This window comes from Hemiscyllium ocellatum, chromosome 11, assembly GCF_020745735.1.
Source record: "Hemiscyllium ocellatum isolate sHemOce1 chromosome 11, sHemOce1.pat.X.cur, whole genome shotgun sequence".
NCBI lineage: Eukaryota > Metazoa > Chordata > Chondrichthyes > Orectolobiformes > Hemiscylliidae > Hemiscyllium > Hemiscyllium ocellatum.
The window spans coordinates 66427039-66453662 of record NC_083411.1 but is presented as its reverse complement, the minus strand read 5'-3'; the positions used below and the strand labels follow the sequence as shown (position 1 = coordinate 66453662).

Sequence of the window (26624 nt, the reverse complement as noted above, 5' to 3'; positions counted from 1 at the left end):
GACCCACTGGATGTGGTGTACCTAGATTTACAAAGATCTTTTACCTGAATTGCACTTATTTAGCTGCTCAATTTTTAAATGATTAATGCTGATTGTTTTTATTCTTGCCTATTAATATATTAATCGGTAAAATCAGTTCCATTTACTACCCGTTAAATTTATTTGGTGAAATCACAAAAGGCCTTCGACAAGTGGCCACACAAGAGGCTGCTGCATAAGATAAGGATGCATGGTAATAGGGGTAAAGTTTTTAGCATGGATAGAGGATTGGTTGATGAACAGGAAGCAAAGAGTGGGGATAAATGAGTGCTACTCTGGCTGGCAGACAGTGACTTGTGGTATGCCTCAGGGATCAGTGTTGGGACTGCAGTTATTTACAATTTATATAGATGATTTGGAATTGGGGACCATGTTTAGGGTGTCAAGTTTGCAGATTACACTAAGATGAGTTGCAGAGCAAAATGTGCAGAGGATTGTGAAACTTTGCAGAGGTACATAGATACATTGAGTGAGCAAAGGTCTGGCAGTTGGAATACAATGTTAATAAATCTGAAGTCATACATTTGGTAGGAGTAGCAGTGAAAGGATTATTACTTGAGTGGTAAAAAGTTGCAGCATGCTGCTATGCAGAAGGAGCTCAGTGCCCTTGTGCATGTATCACACAAGGTTGGTCTGCAGGTCCAACAGATAATTAGGAAGGCAAATTGAAAAACAAAATTCCATGTTAAAGGGATTGAGTTTAAGAGCAGGGAGGTTATGTTGCAGATGTACTGGCACTGGACGGGGTGCAGAAGAGATTGATTCTAGAGTTGAGAAGGTTGGCTTATGAAGGGAGACTGAGTAGATTGGGATTGTAGTCATTGGAATTCAGGAGAATGAGGAGGGGTCTTATAGAAACATTTAAAATTATGAAGGGAATAGATTAGAAAAGTAGAGAGGATGTTTCCACTGGCAGGTGAATTGCGGATGAGAGGGCATAGCCTCAAGATTAGAGGGAGCGGACTTGGGACTGAAATCAGATGGAACTTCTTCACCTAGAGGGTTGTTAATCTATGGAACCTCTTGCCCAGTGAAGTAGTTGACGCTAGTTCAGTAAATTTTTTAAAGATAAATCAGATTTTTTTTTAATAATAAAGGAATTAAGGGCTGTGGTGAGAGCAAGGCTATGTGGATGTGAGTCCACAAAACCATCAGCTGAGATCTTATTGAATGGTGGAGCAGGTTCAAAGGGTTGGATGGCCTACTCCTGCTCAGAATTATTATGTTCTTATGTTATGAGGTGCGAATAAAGTGCTATCGAAGGAAAGGTGATCACCCCACCATGTTCATGGCACACCTTTGGGCAACTCCAATAGGAAGCATCTGGAACCAGTTAGGAACCGATGGCTGAGAATGCTGGTGTCACATGATATTGAAGAGTCCAGGAGAGTGTCAGAACAGTTTGATCCCATTGTTAACGCACACACAGAGGCCTGAATGATCAGGAAGATGGCTAGAGCATGGGAAAGGGAAACAACAAAATGACTTAAGGCTTCTTGGGTAAGGATGATGCCTGTTAAAGAACAGGCAACAATCTGGAGAAATGAAGGGGATGGGCCTGCTCAGAGGGAAGGCACTAGGAAAAGGTAGATGTACAGGTATAGGGACCATTTCAGGAACAGGGAAAATTCAAAGCAAGGCATCCACGTGCTATAACTGTGGCCAAGAGGGACATTTCACTAAAGAATGCCCGAACCAGAAACATGAGAATGCAGGCTGGGTGGGAGGCCAGCCCCTACACATGGAAGGACTGAACAGACCCAACCTTCAATGCGATATGATGGAGATAGTAACATCTCTTCGGGTACATACCCAGAACTTTAGTGATGGTCGCAGGACTCTGTCATGGTTGTGTGATGCGCGATGGGATAAAACAGGGAGACCCCTAGTGAATGGTAGGGTCAGAGACTGTCCTGTTACATTCCTTTGGGACATGGGGGATCCCGAAACACTGTTAATACTACCCAGATTAATGATGCAAATTGGAATATTCAAAGTAAAATCATTCTAAGCGGATTCCTGGGGCATTCATAATTGGGACCTGCGAGGGTACTGTTGGAAGTCTATCTGGCAGGCATAGAATTAAAGCATTCAGTAGTCCTTACTAAATTACCTCAAGAACAAAAACATGTCTTTGGGAGCAACTATCGTGGTCAAAGTGGAGCTCTGTTTTGATCCCGTTAATAGCATGATTTGCCAGTAGTGTAAACTGCACATTCATCCCAGTGGATCCTATCAGGATAGGATATGCACAGTCAGGGAAATGCCGATTAAAACCAGTGGAGATGAGTGACAGTTATGAAGTGCAACGAATCATTGTATGGCACTCAGCAGTATTTGCCCAACATATACATGACTGTAGGAGAATGGCCAAGAGTGTGTTTATACAGGGTCCAGAAAACAACCACAGAAGCAGTATGGTTTTCCTGAAACAGGCAGAAGAAGAGGTAAGCAAGGTGGTACAGAATTTGCTGCAACAAGGGATACGGAGACCTGTAGCTTCCACTAACAATTCACCTATTCAGCAGTTACTAAACCAGACAATGGCTGGCAAATAATGATAGACAACCAAACATTGAACAAGGCCACCCCGTTTACAGCCCCCGCCATAGCAACTAACCCAGAGATCGAAGTCAAGCAAAATGAGGACGTGCAGTGGGTCACAGTTTTGAATGTAAGTCATGTGTTTTGGTCAATCCCACTGGAGAATGAGTGCCAATATAAATCTGCATTTACTTTCCAAGATCAGCAATATCCGCAGACCACCCTGTGACTTCCTAACTCCCTCTCCATATTTCAACAACGTCTAAGAGAAAGGTTAAAGGAATTTTCGAAATCTTAATGTCTGCTGCAGTATGTAGACAACTTGCCTCTACAAACCGAAACTAAAGAGGAACATTATCAACTGCTAACTGAATTACTGCAATTGTGGCATGAGTTTGGTCTGAAAGTGAACCCTAAGACAGCTCAGGTGTGAAGCAGGACATTACTTATCTGGGAATGATTCTGTCACCGGGGAAAATAGAAATGGACAAATGAAGGGTAGAGGCGATCAGCCAATTCCCTGCTCGGTGGGATGTCAAAGGGTTGAGATCCTTCCCAGGCTTAGTAGGGTATTGCAGAGACCACATTGAACACTAAAGCAGCCCTGCTGGTGGAGTTATTAAAAAAAAATGTGGCATGTGAGTGGAAAATGGAACACAGACAAGCCATTGCAGCTCTAAAGCAAGCACTAGCTGCCACACCCGTTCCAAAAACCCCAAATCCAACTGAACCATTTTCATTGGAGGTAGCGACCACAGGCACCACCCTCTCGAAATTTCTGTTACAGAAGTCACACAGGAAATTAAAATCAGTAGCATACACCTTACACATGCGGTCACCGATAAAGCAGAGTACATAGTATGTGAAAAACATTTGCTAGCTGTTTCTGGGCAGTGCAGCATTTTATCTACATAGTATGACTGAACGCACTTATTATTAACAGAATTTACCTCAGCACAGCGACTATTAGACAGCAGGATTAAAGATGGTTTGGTTAGCTGAAACGGAATCGCTAGATGGCCACTATTGCTACAGGGAAGGAATATCACTTGTGAAAGGAGTAAAAACCATCACCTTGTTAGGAGACAACTTCATACACCAGGGACGAAAACACGAGTGTCAGTTGACGGCAGTAAATGATCCCAATGGCCCATTTGTTTCAAAACAGTTGGGAGGGGGTAAGACAGGGCCTGAAAGCAGAGAGGCGTAAGAGGTAATCCATTAATGGACCACACACTAAAAATCCTGATAAAGCAAAGGAGTGGTTGCGGAATCCCGGGTTGGGGGACAGATTCTGGAATAGGGGATCTAATGTTCAGATACATCTGTGGATCAGAATTCTGTCACATGTTGCTGTAGTAGTGCATTAATAATTGTCATACCCAATGTATGCCAACTGAGGAGATAGACAAATGAAACTGTGCAGAGATTGGAAGTTGAGGCTCTAATGAAACAGAAGGAATGTTATGAAAACACTGAATTAAGTTATATACACATTATTTCTTTGTATTTGTTATTGCATGTTCGCTTTACATTATTATACTTTTCTTTAGTGTTCTTTACATGTTCTTTATTTTACTATTGCAATACATTCAGTGGGCGGACACTGACAATCCCATGAGTGGTCCACAGAAAGAGACAGAAAATGTTCCTAAGATAAGTACCTTTGGTTCAAGAGGTGCGAGATGTTAGCCAGTGGCTGCAGGAAAAGAGAGAGAGAGGGATAAAAGCTGCCTACACGCTGCAGAAAAGTACAGAATGCAAAATAACTGGCATGTAGGAAGAAGCGGCTTGTGAACTAAAATGGCCTAAGTCCAGGTACTGGTATGAAGTTGAAACCGGTTTATATTAAGTTCTCCGGAAAGATGAAATAATATAAAAGCCTTATTTGGACAAGCTGCCCAAGTCGGTGGGCCAGAGCCAATAAGGTAAAGGCAAATGATAAGCAAATGAGCCTGACCCACTGGCGCAGAGACAGACATTTCGAAAGGAAAGAAAAAAGACGACGACTCTTGGATATGGAGCCAGTGAAAACTCCAGAGACTGACCATCGCAGAAGTGAACCCTTCATCAAGAACATGGTGACAACATTGACTGAGAGGCGGGGAAATAAGCACCTGGCCAGCATTGATTCTTCTCATTATCAGCAGCTATCCTGCTTGGGTATTAGCTTTTTATATTTTGTGACTACTCCAGGAGTGTCAGAGGACCCTAGTGAGTATGAATATATTCTAGCATTTCATTTATGCCAAAAAAATGTATAAGCTACACATATGCATTGTGTAACAACATTAATAAAATGACTTGAGTTATGAGATAATTGACTCTTGTCCTCTCTGTACAAGCCAGAGCCAGCACAGGGCTCATGCACACCATCCACCACCTTAGATGCACACAGCTCAATGAGACCAACAAGGAAAGGTGTTGGCTTATGACCTAATGAGTCACTCATTACAAATGAGCAAGAGGACATCACTGTACACCATCAGAGAGAGATTGGAAGGATTCATCCCTGAAATGTTTCAAGCCTTACTGATGGATGGACAATTAATCTGCATGAAACATCCAAGACAACAGGTAACTGAGGGTACAAACACAGAAATTACTGGAAATGTTCAGCGGGTCTGGCAGCATCTGTGAAGAAAAATCAGAGTTGGCCAGGGAACAAGGTGGTGTGTTAAAGTGGCACGCAACGAGAAGCTCAAGGTCATTTTTGGGGGGAGAATGTAAATGTCTGCAAAGCGTTCACCCAGTTTACAGTTTGTTTCCTTAATGTAGAGGAGACTGTTTTTTTGAGCAGCAAATATTGTAGACTATATTATGAGAGGTGCAAGTAAAGTGCTACTTCATCTGGAAGGTATGTTTGGGCCCTTGGATACTGAGGGAAGAAGGAGGTAAATGGATAGGTGTTACACCTTCGGCTGTTGTAGGGGAAGGTGTCATGGGGTTGTGGGAGGGTGTTAGGAGTGAAGGAACAGTGGACCAAGGTATCCTGGAGAAAATGGTCCCTGCAGAAGGTGGACAAGCAGAGGGGAAGATGTGTCTTGTGGTGGCGTCTCGCTGGAGGTGACAGAAATGGTGCTGATGATCTTTTGATGGGATGGTAGGTAAGGACAAGGGGAACCTAATTGTTGTTGTGGGAGAGAAGAGTGGGGGTGAGGGAGGAAGTGCAGAAGATGGGTCAGACCCAGTTGAGGGCCTTGTTGACAATGGTGTTGGGGAATCCTTGGTTCAGCAAGGCGGCGGACATTTCTGAGGCTCCCTTGTTGAAGTTGGCCTCATTGGAACATATGCGACGGAGATAGAGAAACTGGGAGAATGAAATAGAGATTTTACAGGAAGCAGGGTGGAGAAAGGATATTGTGGGTGACTGTAGGCGTAGGTGAGTTTATAGTGGCTATTAGTGGCCAGTCTATCCCTGGAAATAGGAACAGTAATGTCGAGGAAGAGAACCATAAGAAATAGGAGTGAGATAAGGCCATTTGGCCCATCGAGTCCACTCCGCCATTCAATCATGGCTGATGGGCATTTCAACACCACTTATCTGCACTCTCCCCATATCCCTTAATTCCATGCGAGATTAAGAATTTATCAATCTCTGCCTTAAAGACATTTAACATCCTGGCCTCCATTGCGCTCCGTGGCAGTGAATTCCAGAGGCTCACCACTCTCTGGCGAAGAAATGTCTCCACATTTCCATTCTAAATTGAACCCCTCTAATTCTAAGGCTGTGCCCCTGGGTCCTAGTATCCCCACCCTTTGGAAACAGTTTCCCAATGTCCACCCTTTCTAAGCCATTAAGTATCTCATAAGTTTCTATTAGATCTCCGCTCAATCTTCTAAACTCTAATGAATACAATCCCAGGATCCTCAGCTGTTCATCGTATGTTAGGCCTACCATTCCAGGGATCATCCATGTGAATCTCCGCTGGACACGCTCCAGTGCCAGTATGTCCTTGAGGTATGGAGCCCAAAACTGGACACAGTATTCCAAATGGGGCCTAACCAGAGTTTTATAAAATCTCAGTAGCATATCACTGTTTTTACATTCCAACTCTTCCGAGGTAAATGGCAACATTACATTTGCTTTCTTAACAACGGACTTAATCTGCAAGTCAACCTTTAGAGAATCCTGTGTTAGCACTCCAAGATCCCTTTGTATTTTGGGTTTATGAATTTTCTCACCATTCAGAAAATAGTCCACGCCTGTGTTCTTCTTTCCAAAGTGCAAGACCTCACATTTGCTCACATTGAATTTCATCAGCCATTTCTTGGACCACTCACCGAAACTGTCTAAATCTTTCTGCAGCCTCCCCTCAGTACTACCTGCCTGTCCACCTAACTTCGTATCATTGGCAAACTTCACCACAATGCCCGCAGTCCCTTCATCCAGATCATTAATATATTAAAGTGAACAACTGCGGCCCCAACACGGAACCCTGTGGGACCCCACTTGTCACCAGCTGCCATTACAAAAAATAACTTTTTATTCCAATCTCTGCCTGTCAGACAGCCAGTCCTCAATCCATGCCAGTAGCTCACTTCAAACACCATGGGCCCTCACCTTACTCAGCAGCCTCCCGTGAGGCACCTTATCAAAGGCTTTTTGGAAGTCTAAGTACATAATATCCACTAGGTTTCCCTGGTCTAACCTACTTATTACCTCTTCAAATAATTCTAACAGGTTTGTCAGGCATAACCTCCCCTTACTAAATCCATGCTGACCTTGTTCTAATCAGACCCTGCATTTCTAAGAATTTAGAAATCTCATCCTTAACGATGGATTCTAGAATTTTACCTACAACCAAGGTTAGGCTAATCAGCCTATAATTTCCCATCTTTTGTCTTAATTATTTTTTGAACAAGGGTGTTCCAACAGTGGTTTCCAATTGTCTGGGACTATCCCTGACTCCAGTGATTTTTGAAAGAGCAGTTAGATGAATTTGGAAGGGAGGAGTCAGCGGTGGACCAGGTGAAAGTGAGCGTGGGGTGGAAATTGGAAGCAAAATCAATAAACCATTCCAGTTCTGGATGGGGAAGGGAAGCATCACCAATGACATCACTGATATATTGGAGAAAATGTGATGGGTGGGGGCCAGAGTAGGACTGGAACAAGGAATATTCCACTTAACCTGGGAGAGATAGGCATAACTGGGGCCCATGTGGCTACCCATGGCTACCCCTCTGACTGGAAGAAATTGAGTGGAATTAAAAGAGAAGTTGTTGAGAGTGAGGACAAGCTCGCCCAGAGGGAGGCGGATGGGGACGGTTCAGGCCCTTGTTACAGGAAGACGCAGATAGCCCTGAGACCATCCTGGTGTGGAATAGACGTGTACAAGGATTGCATGTCCATGGTGAAGAGGAAGTGGCTAGAGCTTGCTAACTGGAAATTCCAAAAGTGGCTTGAAGCATCACGAATGTTAAGTGCACCGGGTATGGACCAGGGGAGAAAAGACGAAATCAAGGTAGGAAGAATTGGCTTCTGTCTGGTAGGAGCAGGCTGAAACAATGGGTCTGCCTGTGCAGTTCTGTTTGTGGATTTTCAGAAGGAGGTAGAAGCAAGCTGTGCGGGGTTGGATTACTGTCAGCTTGGAGGCAATGGGTGGGAGAGAGATCATCAAATGAAATGAGGTCACTGAAATGTAGTTGACACAATGGCCTACTGTTCCATGATTGGGTCATTAGTCTACAGGGAGATAGGAGGAGGTATCTGAGAGCTGGCACTCAGCTTCTGCAATGTAGAGATCAGTATCCCCGACTATAACAGCACCACCCTGATCAGCAAGCTTAATAACAAAGTCCGGATTGGATCTGAGTGCACGGAGTATAGTCAGTTTGGGGAGAAGCAGATTTAAATCTGTGAAGGGGGCAGAGAAATTGAGGTGAGCAGTGTCACATTGACAATTCTCAATGAACAGGTCGAGTTCAGGCAGAAGGCCAGAGGGAGGGGTCCAGATGGAGGGAGAGTGTTAAAGATGGGCAAAGTGGTCCTTGGGATAGGGAGAAGACTCTTGGCCAAAGAAATGGGCACAGAGGCAAAGATGATGGAAGAAGCATGCATCATCATGTCTTGTCTGAAATTCATTAAGGTGGAGAGGCAGAGGGGACTCATCTTTGCTGAGTACAGAATATTCAACATTGGAGAATGTGTAATTGAGAATATGCTGGTTCCCACCAATGATTCAAACACTCAGATTCTAACCTTAGTGAAATGAGGGATACCTTAACTTTGGTGTTGAACATCACAAGAAACTGCTGCAAAGTGCTCTCTAGCTCTTGGCTAACAAGGTAATGCCTGTGTATTATGAAGAAAAGCAGGATGAGGGTTAAAAAATGAATGTCTGCTCCTGAGATCAGACCTCTAATCCTTCAGAGCTATGAGTGTGAACGTGACTGAAGGTAGAAAAAAGCAGGAAGGTAGCATTAGGAAGATAAGTGAACTGCTGAGTGGCATATCACAAAAAGATAGTGCTGTGTTCCAATGTTCATGACCTACATGAAACCAAATGAAACAGGTTAGTAACTATAGTTGATGAAATGGCCTGATGTTCCATGGTGGGGTCATGATACAAGAGGAGACAGGAGGAGGTATAAAATTCATCATCATTAATCCATGGTCACAACAGACCACACACTTCTTTCTCTATTAGAAAGAGAGATAGAGAGAGTGATCATTTTGTTACTTACCTTTTGTGCACTGCTACAAGTGCAGCACATCCAGTGGAGCAGGACCTCCATAAACGGATGATAGAAATTAATTCCATGCCATTGGCACCATTTTGCATCACCTTTTGGCCATCACAGTGAACTAAATCCCTGATGAAATCCATGGAAGATACTAAATAGGAAGTTAGTTGTCTCCAAGAAACCAGTAAAACCCACCAAAGAAGGCAGAGCCTATCAGAAAGTAGTTATATCTGTGACTGATAAACTCATTATGAATAACCAGAAAATACTACAGAGTAGAAGGAAACAAGTGTTTTGTAGTACCATTGGTATACGAATAGCTAAAAGGTTAAGTACAAAGGGATTTGGTTGATTATAGAGTTTCTGTCATCATTCTCCATTTCTTGCTTTCACTGATGCCAGTACAGAGTTCAATTCCATTCTTAACGCCTCCAGACAGAAAGCAATCCAAACCCACATGCAGCAAGACCTGAACAATGTCGAAGAAATGCTTGATGAGTAACAAATATTGTTTGTGCCACACAATTTCTAGGCAATTTAAAGAGGTATGTATTCATGGATTAAGAACAGGTTAACAGGCAGAAAATAGGAAGTAGGTACAAATGGATCATTCTCAGGTTGGAAAAAGTATCATATGAAATTCAAACCGTTGACTCCATTTCTCACTACACAGATGCTGCCAGACCTGCTGAGTTTCTTCAGCATTCTATCTTATAAGATTTCCATTATCCACAGTTAATGCTTTTATTTGAATGTAAGTGTGAGTTATGAGCAAAGTGCAAAGTTTTTTTTTGGTTTTGGAGAGGCTATTTGAGTAAGCAAAGAATTGTTAGATGGAATACAGTGTGGAGAAGTGTGATACTATGTACTTTCATTGGGAAAACAGAAATACAGCATACTTCTTTAACATTAAAAGATTGGGAAGCGTTGAACTTCAAAATAATTGGTTTCCTTTGTTCATCAGACACTGAAATTTAACATGTAGGGACTGCCAGCAATTAAGAACATTTTCATTACAAAAGGATTTTAGTAAAGACAAAAAGGTGTCCTACTGCAACTGCATAGAATCTTGGTGAAATTATACCTTGAGAATTGTGCGTAGTTTTCATCTCCTTACCTACCTAAAGATATACTTGCTGTAGAGGGAGTGCAAAACAGGTTCATCAAACTAACGAGTGTCCTACAACTAAAGATTAGCAAGCCACTTATGTCTGAAATGAGGAAGAAATGTCTTCATTCAGAAGAGGATAAATCTTTACAATTTGTTTTCCGCTTGGATGTTAGGGTAGAAGATGAGCCATAATCATAATGAATGCTGGACTAGCTTAGGGGCTAAATAGCCTGTGCTTGCTCCAATTCCTTCTATTCTCTTGTGGAGAATATGGGGAACTATGAAATTTTGACCCAACAAAGATGAAGAATGTTGATGAATGTCTAAGTTGATGCATGTGTGACTGAGAAGTGCTAGTATTTCAAAGCACTTGTACATTTAGGGGAGCAAAGTGGCTCAGTGGTCAGCATTGCTGCCTCACAGCACCAGCAACTCAGGTTCGATTCCACCATCAGGCCACTGTCTATGGGGAGTTTGCACATTCTCATGTCTGCATGGGTTTCCTCTGCACATTCCTGGACAATTTACCATTGCTAATTCACTTAACCTGCAAACCTTTGGACTCTCGGAGGGAAGCTGAGTACCCAAAGGAAACCCACGGGGAGAATGTGCAATCTCCACACAATCACCTGAGAGTTTAATTGAACCTAGGTCCCTGACACTGAGATAGCAGCACTACCACTGTGCCACCCAAATGTAGCTCATGTTCAGATGATCTATCTACTTTAAATTATATTAAATTTTCTCATACTTTTGTTTGCCAATATTGACATTTTTGAAATTGAATTTCTAATTTGTATTAGTCCATAGATTCTTAATTTTTCTGGGATATTTTCAATTTCTTCTGCTGAGATAAATCAAAGTATGGTTTATTTTTGCTGCTCTGTCCTTATCCCCTTTTTAAAAAATTCTCCTGGCTTTTCTTGTAATGAGCACCCTTTTGAAATTGCTTTTTTGTAATTTTTACATACCTAGAGATGTTTTTACGGCCCAATTTTATGTCTCTCGCTAGTGTACTCTCATGTTCTATTCTCCCATCCTTAATATTTTTGTCGTTCGTCATTTGCTGAATTCCAAAATGTTTCAATTCATAGGCTTACAAACTACTTTGGATACTTTATACAGTTCTTCCTTTGATTTAATGCAATCATTAATTTCTTTTATTAGTCATGGTTAACCATTTTTCTTACTGGATATTTGTTAAAAGTATATGTTTTGTTCTAAACTATATTATAGCTCACTAAATGCCAGCCTTTGTTTAATATGATGCAATTACACTTTTAATGCACTGTTCTGACTGCAGTTGGAAGAGTGAATTGCTGCCATAGTCCCCCATTATATGGGTCATAATGTAAAATGAAAATACTTCCCCAGTAACAAAGATGGCAACTAAATATCTTACTAATATCAATTGGATCAATCAATCAGGTTTTTGGGGCTTTCCATAAGAAACTCTCGAGGCTTCCAATACATTTTTGTCTTTTCAAAACTTACTCATCAATAAATCCCAGCCAGGCTTTAATCTTCCCCTGTGGCAGGCAGGCAGCACCCTCCATCTCAAGACACTCACTGCCTCTAAGTAGGTGCCAAGTCCACCTTCTGACTAATCCGGCCATTTAATTTTAAAACTTAGATTGCAATGTTAACATAACTCAAGCAGAGGGAAAGGAGCAGAATTTATCCAGATATTGGGTTCCCGAACCTAATTGAAAATCTGGCCCACGAAAGAGATTATTCAACCAGAGTTGATTCCAGAGTTAAACAGAAAACCTCAGTGAACTTTACCATTCAGATTTTTGAAATATTTTTCAATGGGACATGGACATTGCCAGCTAGGCCAGTATTTACTGTCCATTCCCAATTGCCCGAAGGTCTGTTAAGAATCAACCACGGTGCTGTAGTCCTGGAATTACAGGTAGGCTACCAGTAAAGATGACAGATTTCCATCCGTAAAGGGCATTAGTGAACCAGGGTTACTTTTTTAAATGGAGAAAGTGAGGAATGCAGATGCTGGAGATCAGAGCTGAAAATGCATTGCTGGAAAAGTGCAGCAGGTCAGGCAGCATCCAAAGAGCAGGAGAATTGACGTTTCTGGCATGAGCCCGAAAAAGGACTCATGCCCGAAACGTCGATTCTCCTGCTCTTTGGATGCTGCCTGACCTGCTGCGCTTTTCCAGTAACACATTTTCAGCTTTTTTTTAAAATGACAATAACAGTGATTAAGTCATCGTCAGGCCAGAGTTTTAGTCCTGGTTTTAATTGAAGTCCAGCCCTCAGAATATCACCCTGGAGTTCTCAATGACTAGCCCTATGACATTACTATGGCTAGACCACCTTCTCCCCCAATATTTATATTGCCAAAGGGATTAATACTCATCAAAAATCCTTCTGAGCAAAAGTATTTCAGTAAAGAGTGTATTTGATCCAAATTTACATAAAAACAATACTGCGTGAGCTTGGAAGGTGCAGAACCAACAATTTATGATATAAAATTCAAAAGAACTGCATGTAACGTAAATTAGAAGCAAAACTGAAATTGATGGCAAAGCTCAGCACATCTGGTGAGATCTGTGAAGAGAAATCAAAATTAGTATTTTGGATTGAGTGAACCTTCCTCAGAACTGATGGTAGCTCGGAAAATGGCAGTTTATTTGTAGAAGGTAGGGTGAGGGAGTGGGTAAAGAGAAAATGATAGATGGGGATAGACCCCAACGACAGAAGAACAGTTGAACAGACAAAGAGATGGATAATGATCTAGCTGGAAGGGTGAATAGCTGTTAATTGAAAGTGTTAATGGCTAACAATGGGCTGTGTATAATAACAGACTACATGATAACAAGGCCTGGTGGGGTGTGTTAGGGTCAAGACATGTCATCACCACTGTGACAATACCGCTTTGCAAGAGAAACAGGACAGAACACATCCCTAAAAGACAGTATAATCACAGAGTTTAGAAAAAAATAGAGATGATCTTATAGAATCATAAGGTTCTGATAGGACTTTATAGGGTTGATGCAGAGATGTTTGCCCTGTGGGTCAGTCTGAGACCAGAGTACATTATCTCATAATAAGTGGGTACACATTTAAAACAGAGACATGGAAGAAATTTTTCTAAGGATAGAATCTTTTGAATTCTTTAGTGCAGAGGTGGGCAAGGTAGTGTCATTTAATATATTTAAGGCTGAGACAGAAGGATGTTTAATAAGTAAGGGAAACAAAGATTATGGAGAAAAGATAGGAAAGTGGAGTTGAGGATTATCAGATCAACTCTGATCTCACTAAATTGTGGAGTAGACTTAAGGGAAACTGACTACTTCTACTCCTATATCGTATGCTCATCTTAACAACCTGTTTGAAGGAATTAGGATTAAATATATGGATAGTATGAGAATTTTTGACATAATGGTGACCATTCTGTAAAATTTACAAGCAAGTTGCATTCTTCTAAGAATAAAAAGACCAGATATAGCATGGTCAACTTCTTTCACAATTGTGTGGCATAGTGTATACAGATTATACATACCTAATAAACATCATCCTGGGGATCCTTGTGATGACAACTTTGTAATAGAGTACGATGCCAGTTCAAATAAGTAACACCATGATCTGATTAAGGAATGCTGTGCCTTGTTACCTTATTACCTGATCGGATCTGAACAAACAGATTGGCAAACATGGCTATTAACTCGCAGGTCAGGTAGCGTCCAAGGAGCAGGAGAGTCAACGTTTCGGGCATGAGCCTTTCTTCAGGAATGCCCGAAACGTCGACTCTCCTGCTCCTTCGATGCTGCCTGACCTGCTGCGCTTTTCCAGCAACGCATTTTCAGCTCTGATCTCCAACATCTGCAGTCCTCACTTTCTCCATGGCTATTAATTAGCCTGAACTAGAATAAATTCAGAACGATTCATTAGAAATTGAATGTGCAATATTATAATAAGGGGAAGGTATCCTCATTTAATATGGGATAATGATTAGGGATTATCTATTATTATCAATCACTAGCTTCCATACTGCTATTAAATTATGCAAAACCAAAAAAGTCATCATAGACATCTTAACATAACCCAAACAATTAAATTCATTAAAGAGAGATTTTGATATTGATTATCTTCATTTCAAACTCATTCTGAACCTAATTAGTCTCACACTATGGGGTATTAAAGTTTTATCTATTACTTTGATGTTATATTGATACCAATGCTTTACTTTAAAATTTTGTACTTCTATCAACAGAGTTGGAAGCATGGATCTCTTTCCTTTCAAGCTATCATTTAAGCTTTGTTGTTTATATGCTTTGTGTATGTAGTGACTGTAATGAAGTCTGGGAGAAAGTGAGGTCTGCAGATGCTGGAGATCAGAGCTGAAAATGTGTTGCTGGAAAAGCGCAGCAGGTCAGGCAGCATCCAAGGAACAGGAAATTCGACATTTCGGGCATAAGCCTGATGAAGGGCTTATGCCCGAAATGTCGAATTTCCTGTAATGAAGTCAGCCAGGTTGACTACATATCAGCTCCCTGATTGGGCTTGTTAGTCTGGTCCAGCCAGGAAAGCCCTGGCAGACTGATATAAACAGGATTTTCAGAGGCCTTCTTAGTTTAGGAGACTGACTCTATGCTGGCTGGTGTTACAGTTAGTTTTGACTTCCTTTTTTCTAGAGGGGGAAAACTGGCTGAATTATTTAGCGAGTTTGTTAACTGGCATTCCTTTAAGTGAGGAGATGCTGGAGATCAGAGCTGAAAATGTGTTGCTGGAAAAGCGCAGTAGGTCAGGCAGCATCCAAGGAACAGGAGAATCGACGCTTCGGGCATGAGCCCTTCTTCAGGAATGAAGAAGGGCTCATGCCTGAAACGTCGATTCTCCAGCTCCTTGGATGCTGCCTGACCTGCTGCGCTTTTCCAGCAACACATTTTCATTCCTTTAAGTGAGGACTGATTGTTAAACTCCTGATGCACATAATGTGTTTCAGGTGTAGCTCAGTTCTCATTAGGGGATTGTTGTTTCACTGGCTGGTTACAGCCTGTGTGTTACTCTTTTTTTCTTTTTGAGAAAAGGATAATGTTAATTTTGTGGTAGGGCTTAGCCCTTTGACTCTAGTTTCCTTTTGTTTTTTTTTGGTGTTTGGACTGAGCCCTTATAGAAGACATACATTTCACCAGACGAACTGTTCCTGTGGGGAGGCCTAGTCCTGGGACGGGGTCTCTGAAGAATGAACGTGTGTGTGTGTGTGTGTGTGTGTGTGTGTGTGTGTGTGTGTGTGTGTGTGTGTGTGTGTTGGGAAGTGAACACTTACTGTATCCTGGAGTTTGGGTGAGGACCTTGCCTTCAGGAGTGGATCAAACCCTGTGAGTTAACTGCACCTGTACAATGTACTGTGTTCCTGTGAGTGGGCCTGGTTTTCCAAGGCTGGGCCAGGACTCTATGGAGACCGAACACCTGTGTGCTGCGGGGTGTACATTTGCTGCCTTTGGGAGTGGACTCTGCAGTTTGGAGTGGACTTCATTTTGGACAATGCGCCTCATAAACTGGAGTGGACTCCATTCCTGGGAATGGATTCTGTATTCTGAAGACTCTACATTTGGACTCTGTACCAGAAAGGACTCTGTTTTTTGGCAATTAACTGTATTGTGGTGTTTTTTGGGTTATCACCTGCACTGTCTTGTGTCCCTGGGTCTGGCAAGTCTTACTATGAGCTGGAGGCTCATGGGTCGTCCTGAAAGCTGTCACCCCGAGAGCCGGAGGGTGGGTAGGCCATCCTGTGAACCTGAAGGTTGGTAGGCTGTCCCGAAAGCCGGAGGGTGGGTAGGCCACCCTGATGCCAGTTGCCCAGAGAGCCAGAAGGTGGGTAGGCTGTTCTGAGCGCTGTCGTCCTGAGAAGGGGTGAGCGGGACGGGCTGACCTAGAGGTGGTCAAAAGGTGTGTCAGCGCAGCAAAGAGCCAGAAGGCGCATATGGGCAGGCTAAGATCCAGAAGGCTTGTGGGCTACCCTGCATGCTGTTGTCCCAGGGAAGGGGGTTGCGCTGTCCTAGAAGTGGCCGGTAGGTGTGCCAGGATAGCCACTGGCCAGACGGTGCATTGGGGTGAGTGAGAGCCCAATGCTGCATAGGGCAGACTGAGAGCCAGAAGGTGGGTAGCCATCCTCAGTGCCAATTTACCTGACCTGCACATCTTTGAATTGTGGGAGGAAAGCAGAGCACCTGGTGGCAACCCACACAGACACGGAGAGAATGTGCAAACTCCACGCAAACAGTTGCCCTACGCAGGAATCAAACTCAGTCCCTGGTACTGAGAGGCTGCGGTGCTAACTGCTCAGCCACTGTGCTGCCCCATGTATCTGACCATCAAGTTCATTCTGAAATCTGGCTCTAAGGGAACTGGATCAGTGTCAAGGTCTCTCCACATGTAAATAAAGGGTAACTTAGTGACAGGATGCCAACCTTTGTGGAGTTATCTCAGTATAAATACCAAGGTTGCTTGCTATTCTATACAATTAAATGTATGTGTCCCCTTAAAATTGTAAACTGGTTAGCACAGTTAAATCACATGGAATCCGACGAGAACTAGCTTTGCATACAGAACTAGCTAGAAGACAGAGGATGATGGTGGAGGGTTGCTTTTCAGACTGGAGGCCTGTGACCAGCAGTGTGCCACAAGAATCAGTACTGGGTCCACTGCTTTCCATCATTTATATAAATGATTTGGTGTGAATATAGGAGGTATAGTTGGTAAGTTTGGAGATGAAATCACAATTGGAGGTCGCAGACATTGAAAAAGGTTACCTCAGAGTACAACAGGATCTTGATCAGATGGGCTAATGGGCCGAGGAGTGGCTGGTGGAGTTTAATTTAAATAAATGTAAGGTGCAGCATTTAGAAAGCAAATCAGAGCAGGAATTAAATATTTAATGGTAGGGTACTGGGGAGTGTTTCTGAACAAATAGACTTTGGGGTGCTGGTTCATAGTTTCTTAAAAGTGGAATTGCAGATAGATCGGGTAGTGAAAAAGGCATTTGGTATGCTTGCCTCTATTGGTCAGTGCATTGAGTATAGGAGTTGGGAGGTTATGTCGCAGCTGTACCAGACATTGGTCAGGCCACCTTTAGAATACGGCATGCAATTCTGATCTCTCTGCTGTATGAAATGTGTTGTGAAACTTGAAAGGGATGTTGCAAGGGGTGGAGGGTTTGCGCTATAGGGACACATACCCTGTGCGACCTATTGGAGGTGGTTGCAGATCAGTTCCACATTCATTGCCCTGAACTTTTCAGGCCACATGTATACAATCTATCACACCATGTATACACCTACAGCCCCACATCTCTGACTCACTCAGAACAACTACCTGAATCAGTGGGATAATGAATGTTTCAGTGGACTGTCCTGACATCAGTCATCACCCGAATGCAGTGATATTATTACTGATTCTGAGATGCCACACATATCTCCATTAGGCCCCTGGATTGAACCAGAGGCATTGAAGATAACAGCAGCTGTGATTTTGACAGGTTCTGACATCTGGTATCTGATATCTGACACCAATACCATATCAGAGAAAAACTTAGTTTAATTATTTAGAGTTCTATATTGAGACTACAGTCTCATTCATTAAAACACATCTGATCTTGTTGATGCTTCTTGACAGATGGGTACTCATGGGCAATATTGATACTTCTTCAATTGACATTATTCAACATTTATTGACACTTCTTGACACTTTGCAACAGTCCTTGACTTTGCAACAAGTCTGACAGTTGCAGTCTGTTTACCTTTTATGCACATTATTTCCATAGTTAACAGTCCCAAATAGCATTATGATGTCAAACCCAAAGGATATTATACATTTTCCACCAGAAAAGAACCCTAGACTCCCATCCCCAAGGCTGAGACTGTTTCCAGAGGGGTACTTCAGACTTCCAAAATGGTACCTGGCATCCACACAAAAAGCACTGAAAACCAACCTGCTGTTAACTGGTCATTCAAATGGCCAGTTGCCTTGAGGAGCCATACAAACATGAACTGCCCACCCTAAAATACAGAGCAAAAAACAGAAACACCAGTATCAGAAATAGCACTTTGAATTCCCACCAACATCTGGTATTTTTGCAACAACAAAGGTGTTCTCTGTCATGGCCAAAATTAGGCCTCATTCTATTGGGTCTTGATTTATCTTATTGCATTTTTTCATATCCGCGCATATATAATCTCATCTTATTACCATATCCTTGTAAAATATGGAACTGATACAGTGATGTCTTCAAAGGTCCCTGAAAATCCCAATATCAGCCAATAATTTTCAGGATTATAAGCAAATGTAATGAAGATATGGTATCTGACGTTGATACACACAAGGGTTTTTAATTTTTTTTAACCAAACAAGTGTTATTACACATCCCAGAAAGTCAGTGAGATTTTGATATTTATACATTTCTACAATTAGAAACATATATCTTCACATTAAACTGTTTGAAATTCAAGTGCAGCTAATTCTCAACTGTGATATAATTCCAGATAATTAAGGAAATGCAATAACTGGGCAACACAGTGACTCAGTGGCTAGCACTGTTGCCTCACAGCACCAGGGAGCCGGGTTCAATTCGGCACTCAGATGACTGTCTGTGTGGAGTTTGCACATTCTCCTTGTGTCTGTGTGGTTTGATCTGGTTTCCTCCCACAGTCCAAAGATGAGCAGGGTAAGTAGCTTGACCATGCTAAATTGCTCCATAGTGTGCAGTGTACATGGCTCAACCATGGGAGAGTAAAAAGTGAGGTCTGCAGATGCTGGAGATCAGAGCTGAAAATGTGTTGCTGGTTAAAGCACAGCAGGTTAGGCAGCATCCAAGGAACAGGAAATTCGACGTTTCGGGCCAGATTCCTGATGAAGGGCTCTGGCGCGAAACGTCTAATTTCCTGTTCCTTGGATGCTGCCTAACCTGCTGTGCTTTAACCAGCAACACATTTTCAGCTCAACCATGGGAGATGCAGGATTACAGGAATGGGGCAGGTCTGAGTGGGATGCTCTTCAGAGAGTTGATGTGAACTCGATGGACTGAATGCCTGTTTCCACACTGTAGGGATTCTATGATTCGAACTGCAGAAATTACAATGGTGACTGGCAAGAGACAAGGTTGTCTACAAGTTGAAATTATGTGAAGGAATTTATTGCAGTTTTTATGTTCCTTCTTTAAGGTGTGGGTATAAGTATGGTAATGCAAGGATCAGTCGCAAACCTTTCCTACTCCTGCATCCTTGCCTACAGTCTGTATTACTTGTTTGCTTCCTTCCAATCAACTCTACCATGGTAAGACTGCTTCAGTTGATGGGGAGCAGATGATAAATGCAGCAGAATTCCCAAAGGTACAATGTCCACTTCTGTTGAGGATATTGTTCATATTTCATTCTGTTGATGTGTCAGTGGATTAATAGCCAATTGTATTGTCTCACAGAGATACTGAATAGAAACCTGCAGCAAGAATATTATTACTGAGTCACAGGACTTTTTGTAATAAACATTGGTTTTAAAACATTAGAAGCTTTGTAGAAAATAATGATCTTTGATGTTTCTCAAGTGAGGAATTCGATAAACTTTGGGTTTTAAATGCATCTTGAGTTGGAGGACAAAATGCGCCTTGGGAAATTGACATCCTGTTTATACCTCTTTCTGAATTGTCTTTTCATCAAATTGAAATGCTAAACATTGCCATATTAATGCCAGTCTTTAGCCAAGGAATTGCACTACGCTGTGTTGTCTGTGCCCACCTGTGTTGGGACAAACAGCAGCTCAACATCTTGCTGGCTGCTCATCCACATAATTACAGTGTGCAGCAGTTTGCAAAATGCCCTGCAGGTTTGTCTCAATAGAGGATCAGGTGTGTGTGTGGTTAGCGTAGTGGATGGCTAATTTTTTTCTCTCAAAGTGATTATATAGGATTATATAGAAAACATGGCACAGATCAGGCCATTTGGCTCAACAAATACATGTTAAGACTGTTCTCCCAAACAAAGGTCCATGCATCTTTTATTTCTAATCTACCATTGTAACCTTATCGTCTCTTCTCCTCATCTGGTTGTATTGTTATCTGAATAGAGTAGGATAGCATCCCTACTGTGTGGAAATACATCTCTTAAATACCCTTGGAAAGAGCAGGTAGAGGTGACACTGAATCATGAGATAAGCAATGAGAACAATTAAATTAAAATTTGGGATATATTGAATAAATTAAACAAAATTGAAACGAACGGAGACCCTGTTCCATGGTTATGCCCGTGTATTTTTAAAGAATCCGAGGAAGTGATTCTTGCCTCAAATTCTTGTGGTACCAATTTCCTCATTCTTACCAATCTGGGTGCAGACATTTCCTCTGAAATTGTGATTGAATTTGTGGTGATCACCTATAGTGAGGCCTCTAATACACTCTTCATCCCAAAATAAGATTGCCTCTGTGTCCACTCCATTAAAACCTATTCAGTACTTTTGTTCCTTATCCTTCCCTGAGCTTGTACTTTCTCATTAATAAGTGGCTCCCCTGATCTTGCCAGCTACATGTATCAGAACACATTTATTCATAACTTCATTCACCAATTAGCTGTTCAATCAGCAAGTTTATTAATATCCTGCTGTAAATTGTTGCAGCTCACGTCAATTTGATGTCAGGTACAAATTTATAAATTAATAAATTGTGAACAGCACGACAGCAGATCATGATAGAGCATTAATTTCTACATTCTACCAGACTGAATAACATCCCTTTGTCCCCACTCTGTTTTCAGTTTCAAACCCAGCCAGCCAATCAATTCTTCCATTTATCCCCATTTCCACATTCTTTGACCTAATTAATTTGTTTATTATGGGGCATATTATCAAAGTTATTTTATGTTGTCTTTTTATTTCCGGATGTTCTTCTATCTCTCATTTATTGATAATTCTATGACTTTCCTCCTAAACATATCAAGCTGACAGGTTGATAATTTTCTGGACATGTTCTCTCTCCCTCCTCAAATATAGGGATAAAATTAGTTTTCTGCCATTCCTCAGCCACTATACCTTTTTTGTCTAACCAGTTATTAATATGTACGTGGTAATGCCTCTGCTATCACTTCCTCGGATTCTTTAAAAATACACGGACATAACCATGGAACAGGGTCTCCGTTCGTTTCAATTTTGTTTAATTTATTCAATATATCCCAAATTTTAATTTAATTGTTCTCATTGCTTATCTCATGATTCAGTGTCACCTCTACCTGTTCTTTCCAAGGGAAAAATAACAAAATAATTACTGAATATTTCTGCCTTCCCTCCATTGTTTTCTGTGGTATTAACCTGCCTGTCACCTGGTGGTTCCATTCTGATTACAAGCTTCCCATTTAATCAATGCAGAAGTGTAAAACATTTTATTATTTTGATTTATTTTCCTTGACAATTGAATTTTATAATTCCTGTTGCCTTCCATTAGATTTTCATTTTTCTCCAAATCTCTTTGTATACTGTTATTCTGCATTCCTCTACTGATAAGTCATTTATCTCTTTTAAAAATATTATTTCATGTCTTGATTTATTCAAGGAGTCTAACTAGTGTTTATTTCATTCATTCGTTTTACTGGAATAAATTTTCCTGCACTCTGTTGAATCTGGTTAGATATGTTTCTGCTGTTATTTTACAATGTTGTTTTTCAATGTTATAATTTTGTATTCTCAACCTTCAACAACGGTTTTCTCCGAATGATTGTATTCATCACATGTATCACCTTCTTACTATGTTCCTAGCCAGGGATGCTCTCTCATTAGAGAGAAATGACTGGTGGTAATTTAGCCTGAGGGTCACCATGTCTCAGGTGAGGGAGAGGTTGAGAAGGAGAATCCTTTATGGTAACCTATGGGATCCATGCTATTGTGTCTCTCTAATCACAAACCAATGGAGCTTACAATTAAAACCAATTACATTATTACCTAGATGTTACTCACTTTTTACTCCTCTGTGCTGGTTCATTGCCTGTTATCAGATCTCATGGCAACCCCTCCCCCACCCTACCCCTAACACTCCCTTCTTGATCTTTTTACATGTTGGATTATATAAAGGGGTCCTGACCACATTGTAGGAACTCAATTCCATGTCATCATTATCTATCTTTCAAATTAATACCAGGTACTTGAAAATCCACCCAGATTATTATTGTATTTTCTTTTTATTTAATGCTGTAATTTGTCAACTGTTTTTTTCTTCAACTCACTTCCATTATTAAATGATCTTGTACATTAGTGAGATGGATTAGTTATTTATTTTATCTATATTTCAATATAGATTGTGTTTTTGTCTTCATAATAACTGTAGCACAGCGGGTAAATAGCTCTTGTGTGATGAGATGAGGGAAGTAAATGTGCTGAACTATGTCTCAGTAAATAGTTTCTTTGTGTTGTTTGCCAATGCCAGCTCACTGCCCTATATGAGCTATTCCTCATGATGAAGGTTTGGGAAACTCTAGGACCTGCTTGGTCTGGTATGGTAGATGGAAAGCACCTCTTGGTCTAACGAGAAGAGTCTATAATGTTTAAGGTATGGTTTATTGCAACGACTTACAGGTTACATTATTATGATAGACAAATCTTGAGGAAATAATCTTACTCCTTTTGAGCTGCTCTCAATTCCATATGATATCATCATCAAAAGACGTTACGCCATCAGGTGGTGAAGGAACAGCACTCTAAAAGCTTGTGATTTTAAATAAACCTGTTGGACTATAACCTGGTGTCAGGTGACTTCTGACTTTGCCCACCCCAGTCCAACACCAGCATCTCCACATCATGACATTATCATGACTGACCTGCTGAGTTTTTCAAGCATTTTTGTGTTTGTTTTGTGTCCAGACCATTAAGACTCAATATGGTGCCGAAGCATGACAACTCTTACGAGCTCTTGACAGCAGATCTTATTCTTGCATATCTTGCAAGCATTCTGCTCTTTTAAACCTCAATTTTAAGACTGTCAAAGTAACTAACAATGTTCTCTGTAACATTATATTCCTTGCTCTGTTTCATTATCCTTATACATTTTATATGATATGATCTTCCTGTACTGCATGCAAAATAAAACATTTCCCTATGTGAGAATAATAAATCAAATAATATCAAATGTTCCTGAGTCTTCTTAATAGTAACCTTTTTCAGATGCTTAAATACCCACACACAACAATTTAGACTGATGTAGTTTCCAGTCCACAACAATCAAAACCATTCAGAAACCAGTTTTGATATTTATACATGACAGTATACAAATGCATGAACTGAGAAATGTTCAGCCAGAATTCCAGGTTCCTTGGATAAAAGACGGAATGTGAAAAGGTAATCTTGAGGCAACGTGTGCAGCAATAATAGGAGCAATTACTCACTATTGGCATCTCATGGCAGCTGAATAGAAGTGAACAGAGTGATATAAACAGACATAGGATGTGTGCATTTTTTCCAGAGACTGTGATCCTACTGGAAGAGAAGAAGCTTACTCTCAGGAAAATGATTGGCATGTGCAAAGGTGCTAAGGTTGAAAATTAGCAGTTCGAGCATAATCATGGTAGAACAGATCAGGTTTTGCATTGTGCTGATAGATACATCAGGCCTAAGGGATTGAACAATCACAGCGAGAGGGCAGGATGAAAATACTGCAGAAGACAAAACAGAATCATTTTGCACACAACCAATGTGCTCCAAAGGGAACACAATGAAGCAAGTCCAAATGGCCAAAAGAGATATCGGTTGAAGATTCTGACAAATCATTCTGCACCAGACAACAGTTAGATTCAATAAGGTTCGGTAAATTGTGACTGAACGAGGAATGCAGAATAAGAACATTGGATCAAAATAAAATGTCAGATAGATACTGATGCAACATTTGGTCTTCAAAGATTTGTGTAAAGTGGTGCAATATGGTGTTCCACAAATGAAGCTTTGGAGAAAGTAAATCTGAAGCTATACGATGATACCATACCTGTGCCAAGAGGATAGTTCACTCTGAGAGACAAATGTAGCTTGAAGACATTGAGTTCCAGGTCACTGATGGCAGGAAATAAAGCTACTCAGCTCAACCACAGCAAATCCAAAGCTTTACTGATAACCTTCATATTACAACAACAACTTGCAACATGTTGTGGCTGTTAGACCACTGCTGAGGAATGCATTCCACAAGGAGTACAATGGTGTGTTGACAGGATTAGGATGTCTCCCTGGAGAATGACATCTTGAAGTAGCTTCAAGACCAATTCGGCATCTGCCAAAGTAAATTCCAGCTGCCCTCTGGTCCAGCTTAAAAGCTGAAGTAGAAAAGCTGGAAGACAAGGAGGCATCCAGAAAGTGACACCTACTACAGAATGGGTAACAGTGAAACAAACTGGAAAGCTAAAATTATGTATCGACCTGAAGAATGAAGAGATCTCACAATCCATACTGACAGTTAAAGAAATATTGTCAAAATTTGTAAAGGAAAATCTTTTTACCTCACTACATATAAAGGACACAGACTACCAAGTGAAGCTGGATGGAAACAGTCAGTTTCTAACTAGATTCTGGATGTGGAATATGAGTTCCCTGATTAGGGCTTTAATCTGGTACAGTCAGAGAGCCTTGGCTGACAGATATAAGCAGGAATATCAAACATCCTGTTCACACTGTGAGCTAGTTCTGAGGGAGCTAGATTACTGTCAAGAACTTTCCACTTGTAAATAAAAGGTGACAGGATACTGGCCTCTATTGAGTTATTTCAATGGTAACAAGGGAAAAAATGCTCCTAAAGAAATCTGTTTTCAACAGTCATCTTTGACTTGGGGTTAGCATTTCTGGCCATGATTTGGGTAGCTTGACTTTTTTGCTTTTGTTGTCAAAAATTGAGCCTAGTACGTGGAAAGAACGCATTATGTTTTCTGGGCAACTGACATTGAGGTAGATAAAAAGCAATGAGTAATTCTCCTAACAGCTTGTGGACCTGCAAAGTTTTTGATTATTAGAAGTCCAACATTCCCTGACGCACCAGGTACCAAAAGCTTTCAAGAGTTGAAGGAATGAGTTAAGGAATATTTCCAAGTCAACTCTAATTCTGAGATGCTATTGATTTTATTTGGCAATTTGACAATGAGGGGAATCTATATTGGGGTTTTGCTAAGTTAAGATGACTGACAGAGGCATGTGACTACGGTTCAACCCTTAATGAGATTAAAAGAGACCATTTTGTATGTGAAATTAATGATGTAACCACTCAAAAGCACCTTTTGGCTGAACCCCAACAGGACTTCAAACAGGCACTACAACTGGCTTTAACATTGGAAAATGCAGCAAGTGGAACATATGAGTTGCAGGGTATTCTGATGGAAATGGACACTCTCGCCAGGCTGACTGAGCTTGGGGAACACCACTTGAGTGAAGATAATGGTATAACTTCACTCACTTTAAACAGAGGGACTCATGGTTAGCAAAACACCAAACAAAGCCAAGCCTTAGGCAGCAGTTAAAATTTTCTTCTGGATCCAGGCTGGTAAACCATGCTGATATATGAACTCAAGAAAGTAAAGGAGTCTCACTAGACCTAAATTGAGTAAAAGAACTCATTGGCTGGTATTCAGGAGACTACACACCCTGGAAAATCCACCTACATTTGGTTTGGAGCAATTAAATTGTTTCACAACATCCAAATCAAAACCAATCAAAATGAATGGTTAAATAGTTACCCAGTTCTAATAAAGATTGGTAACAGTGATTCAGCAATCACAGAATAATTCTAACAAAATTCAGTCTGGATTCCAACCCTTAAGTTTGCATAAGACCTCGGCCAGCCTGACAACCTGAACTGGGGAACCTTTACAGATTAAGGCTACAACTTCGGTTCTGGTCTCTTATGAGAAGCAGCTGGTTAGTTACCACTGATTGTGGTAAAAACCTCAGGCCCAAGCTAGATGGGGCTAAATCAGTTAAGAAAGATTCACCTAGCTTGGTTCAATGTTTTTAAATTAGAAAATGGCTGCCTGAGTGAAGCCCTAATTAAATGCCTGGAAGGTTTGCAGGAAGTTCTCAGGACTATCAGAGGAGAAAAAGTCACCTTACATGTTGACCAGGAAGCAATTCCATGATTCTACAAGGCCCACCCAGTGCCATTTAATATACGGCAAAAGTAGAGGCTGAAATTAAAATGCTGGAAATCAGTCCAGTTTGCAGAATGGGCAGCACCGGTTGTGCTGACTGTAATGCTGGACAGGTTGGTTCACATTTGTGGGGA

General features: G+C 41.2%; 1 protein-coding gene across 1 annotated transcript in view; it reads right to left on the bottom strand.

Moving 5' to 3' along the window:
• LOC132820048 (uncharacterized) overlaps positions 1-26624 on the bottom strand; it is a 172105-nt gene that overhangs the window by 86029 nt on the left and 59452 nt on the right. The window contains exon 13 of the mRNA XM_060831967.1: positions 5771-5893. Coding sequence (XP_060687950.1) covers positions 5771-5893 — 123 coding nt within the window. The remainder of the gene's footprint in view (positions 1-5770; positions 5894-26624) is intronic.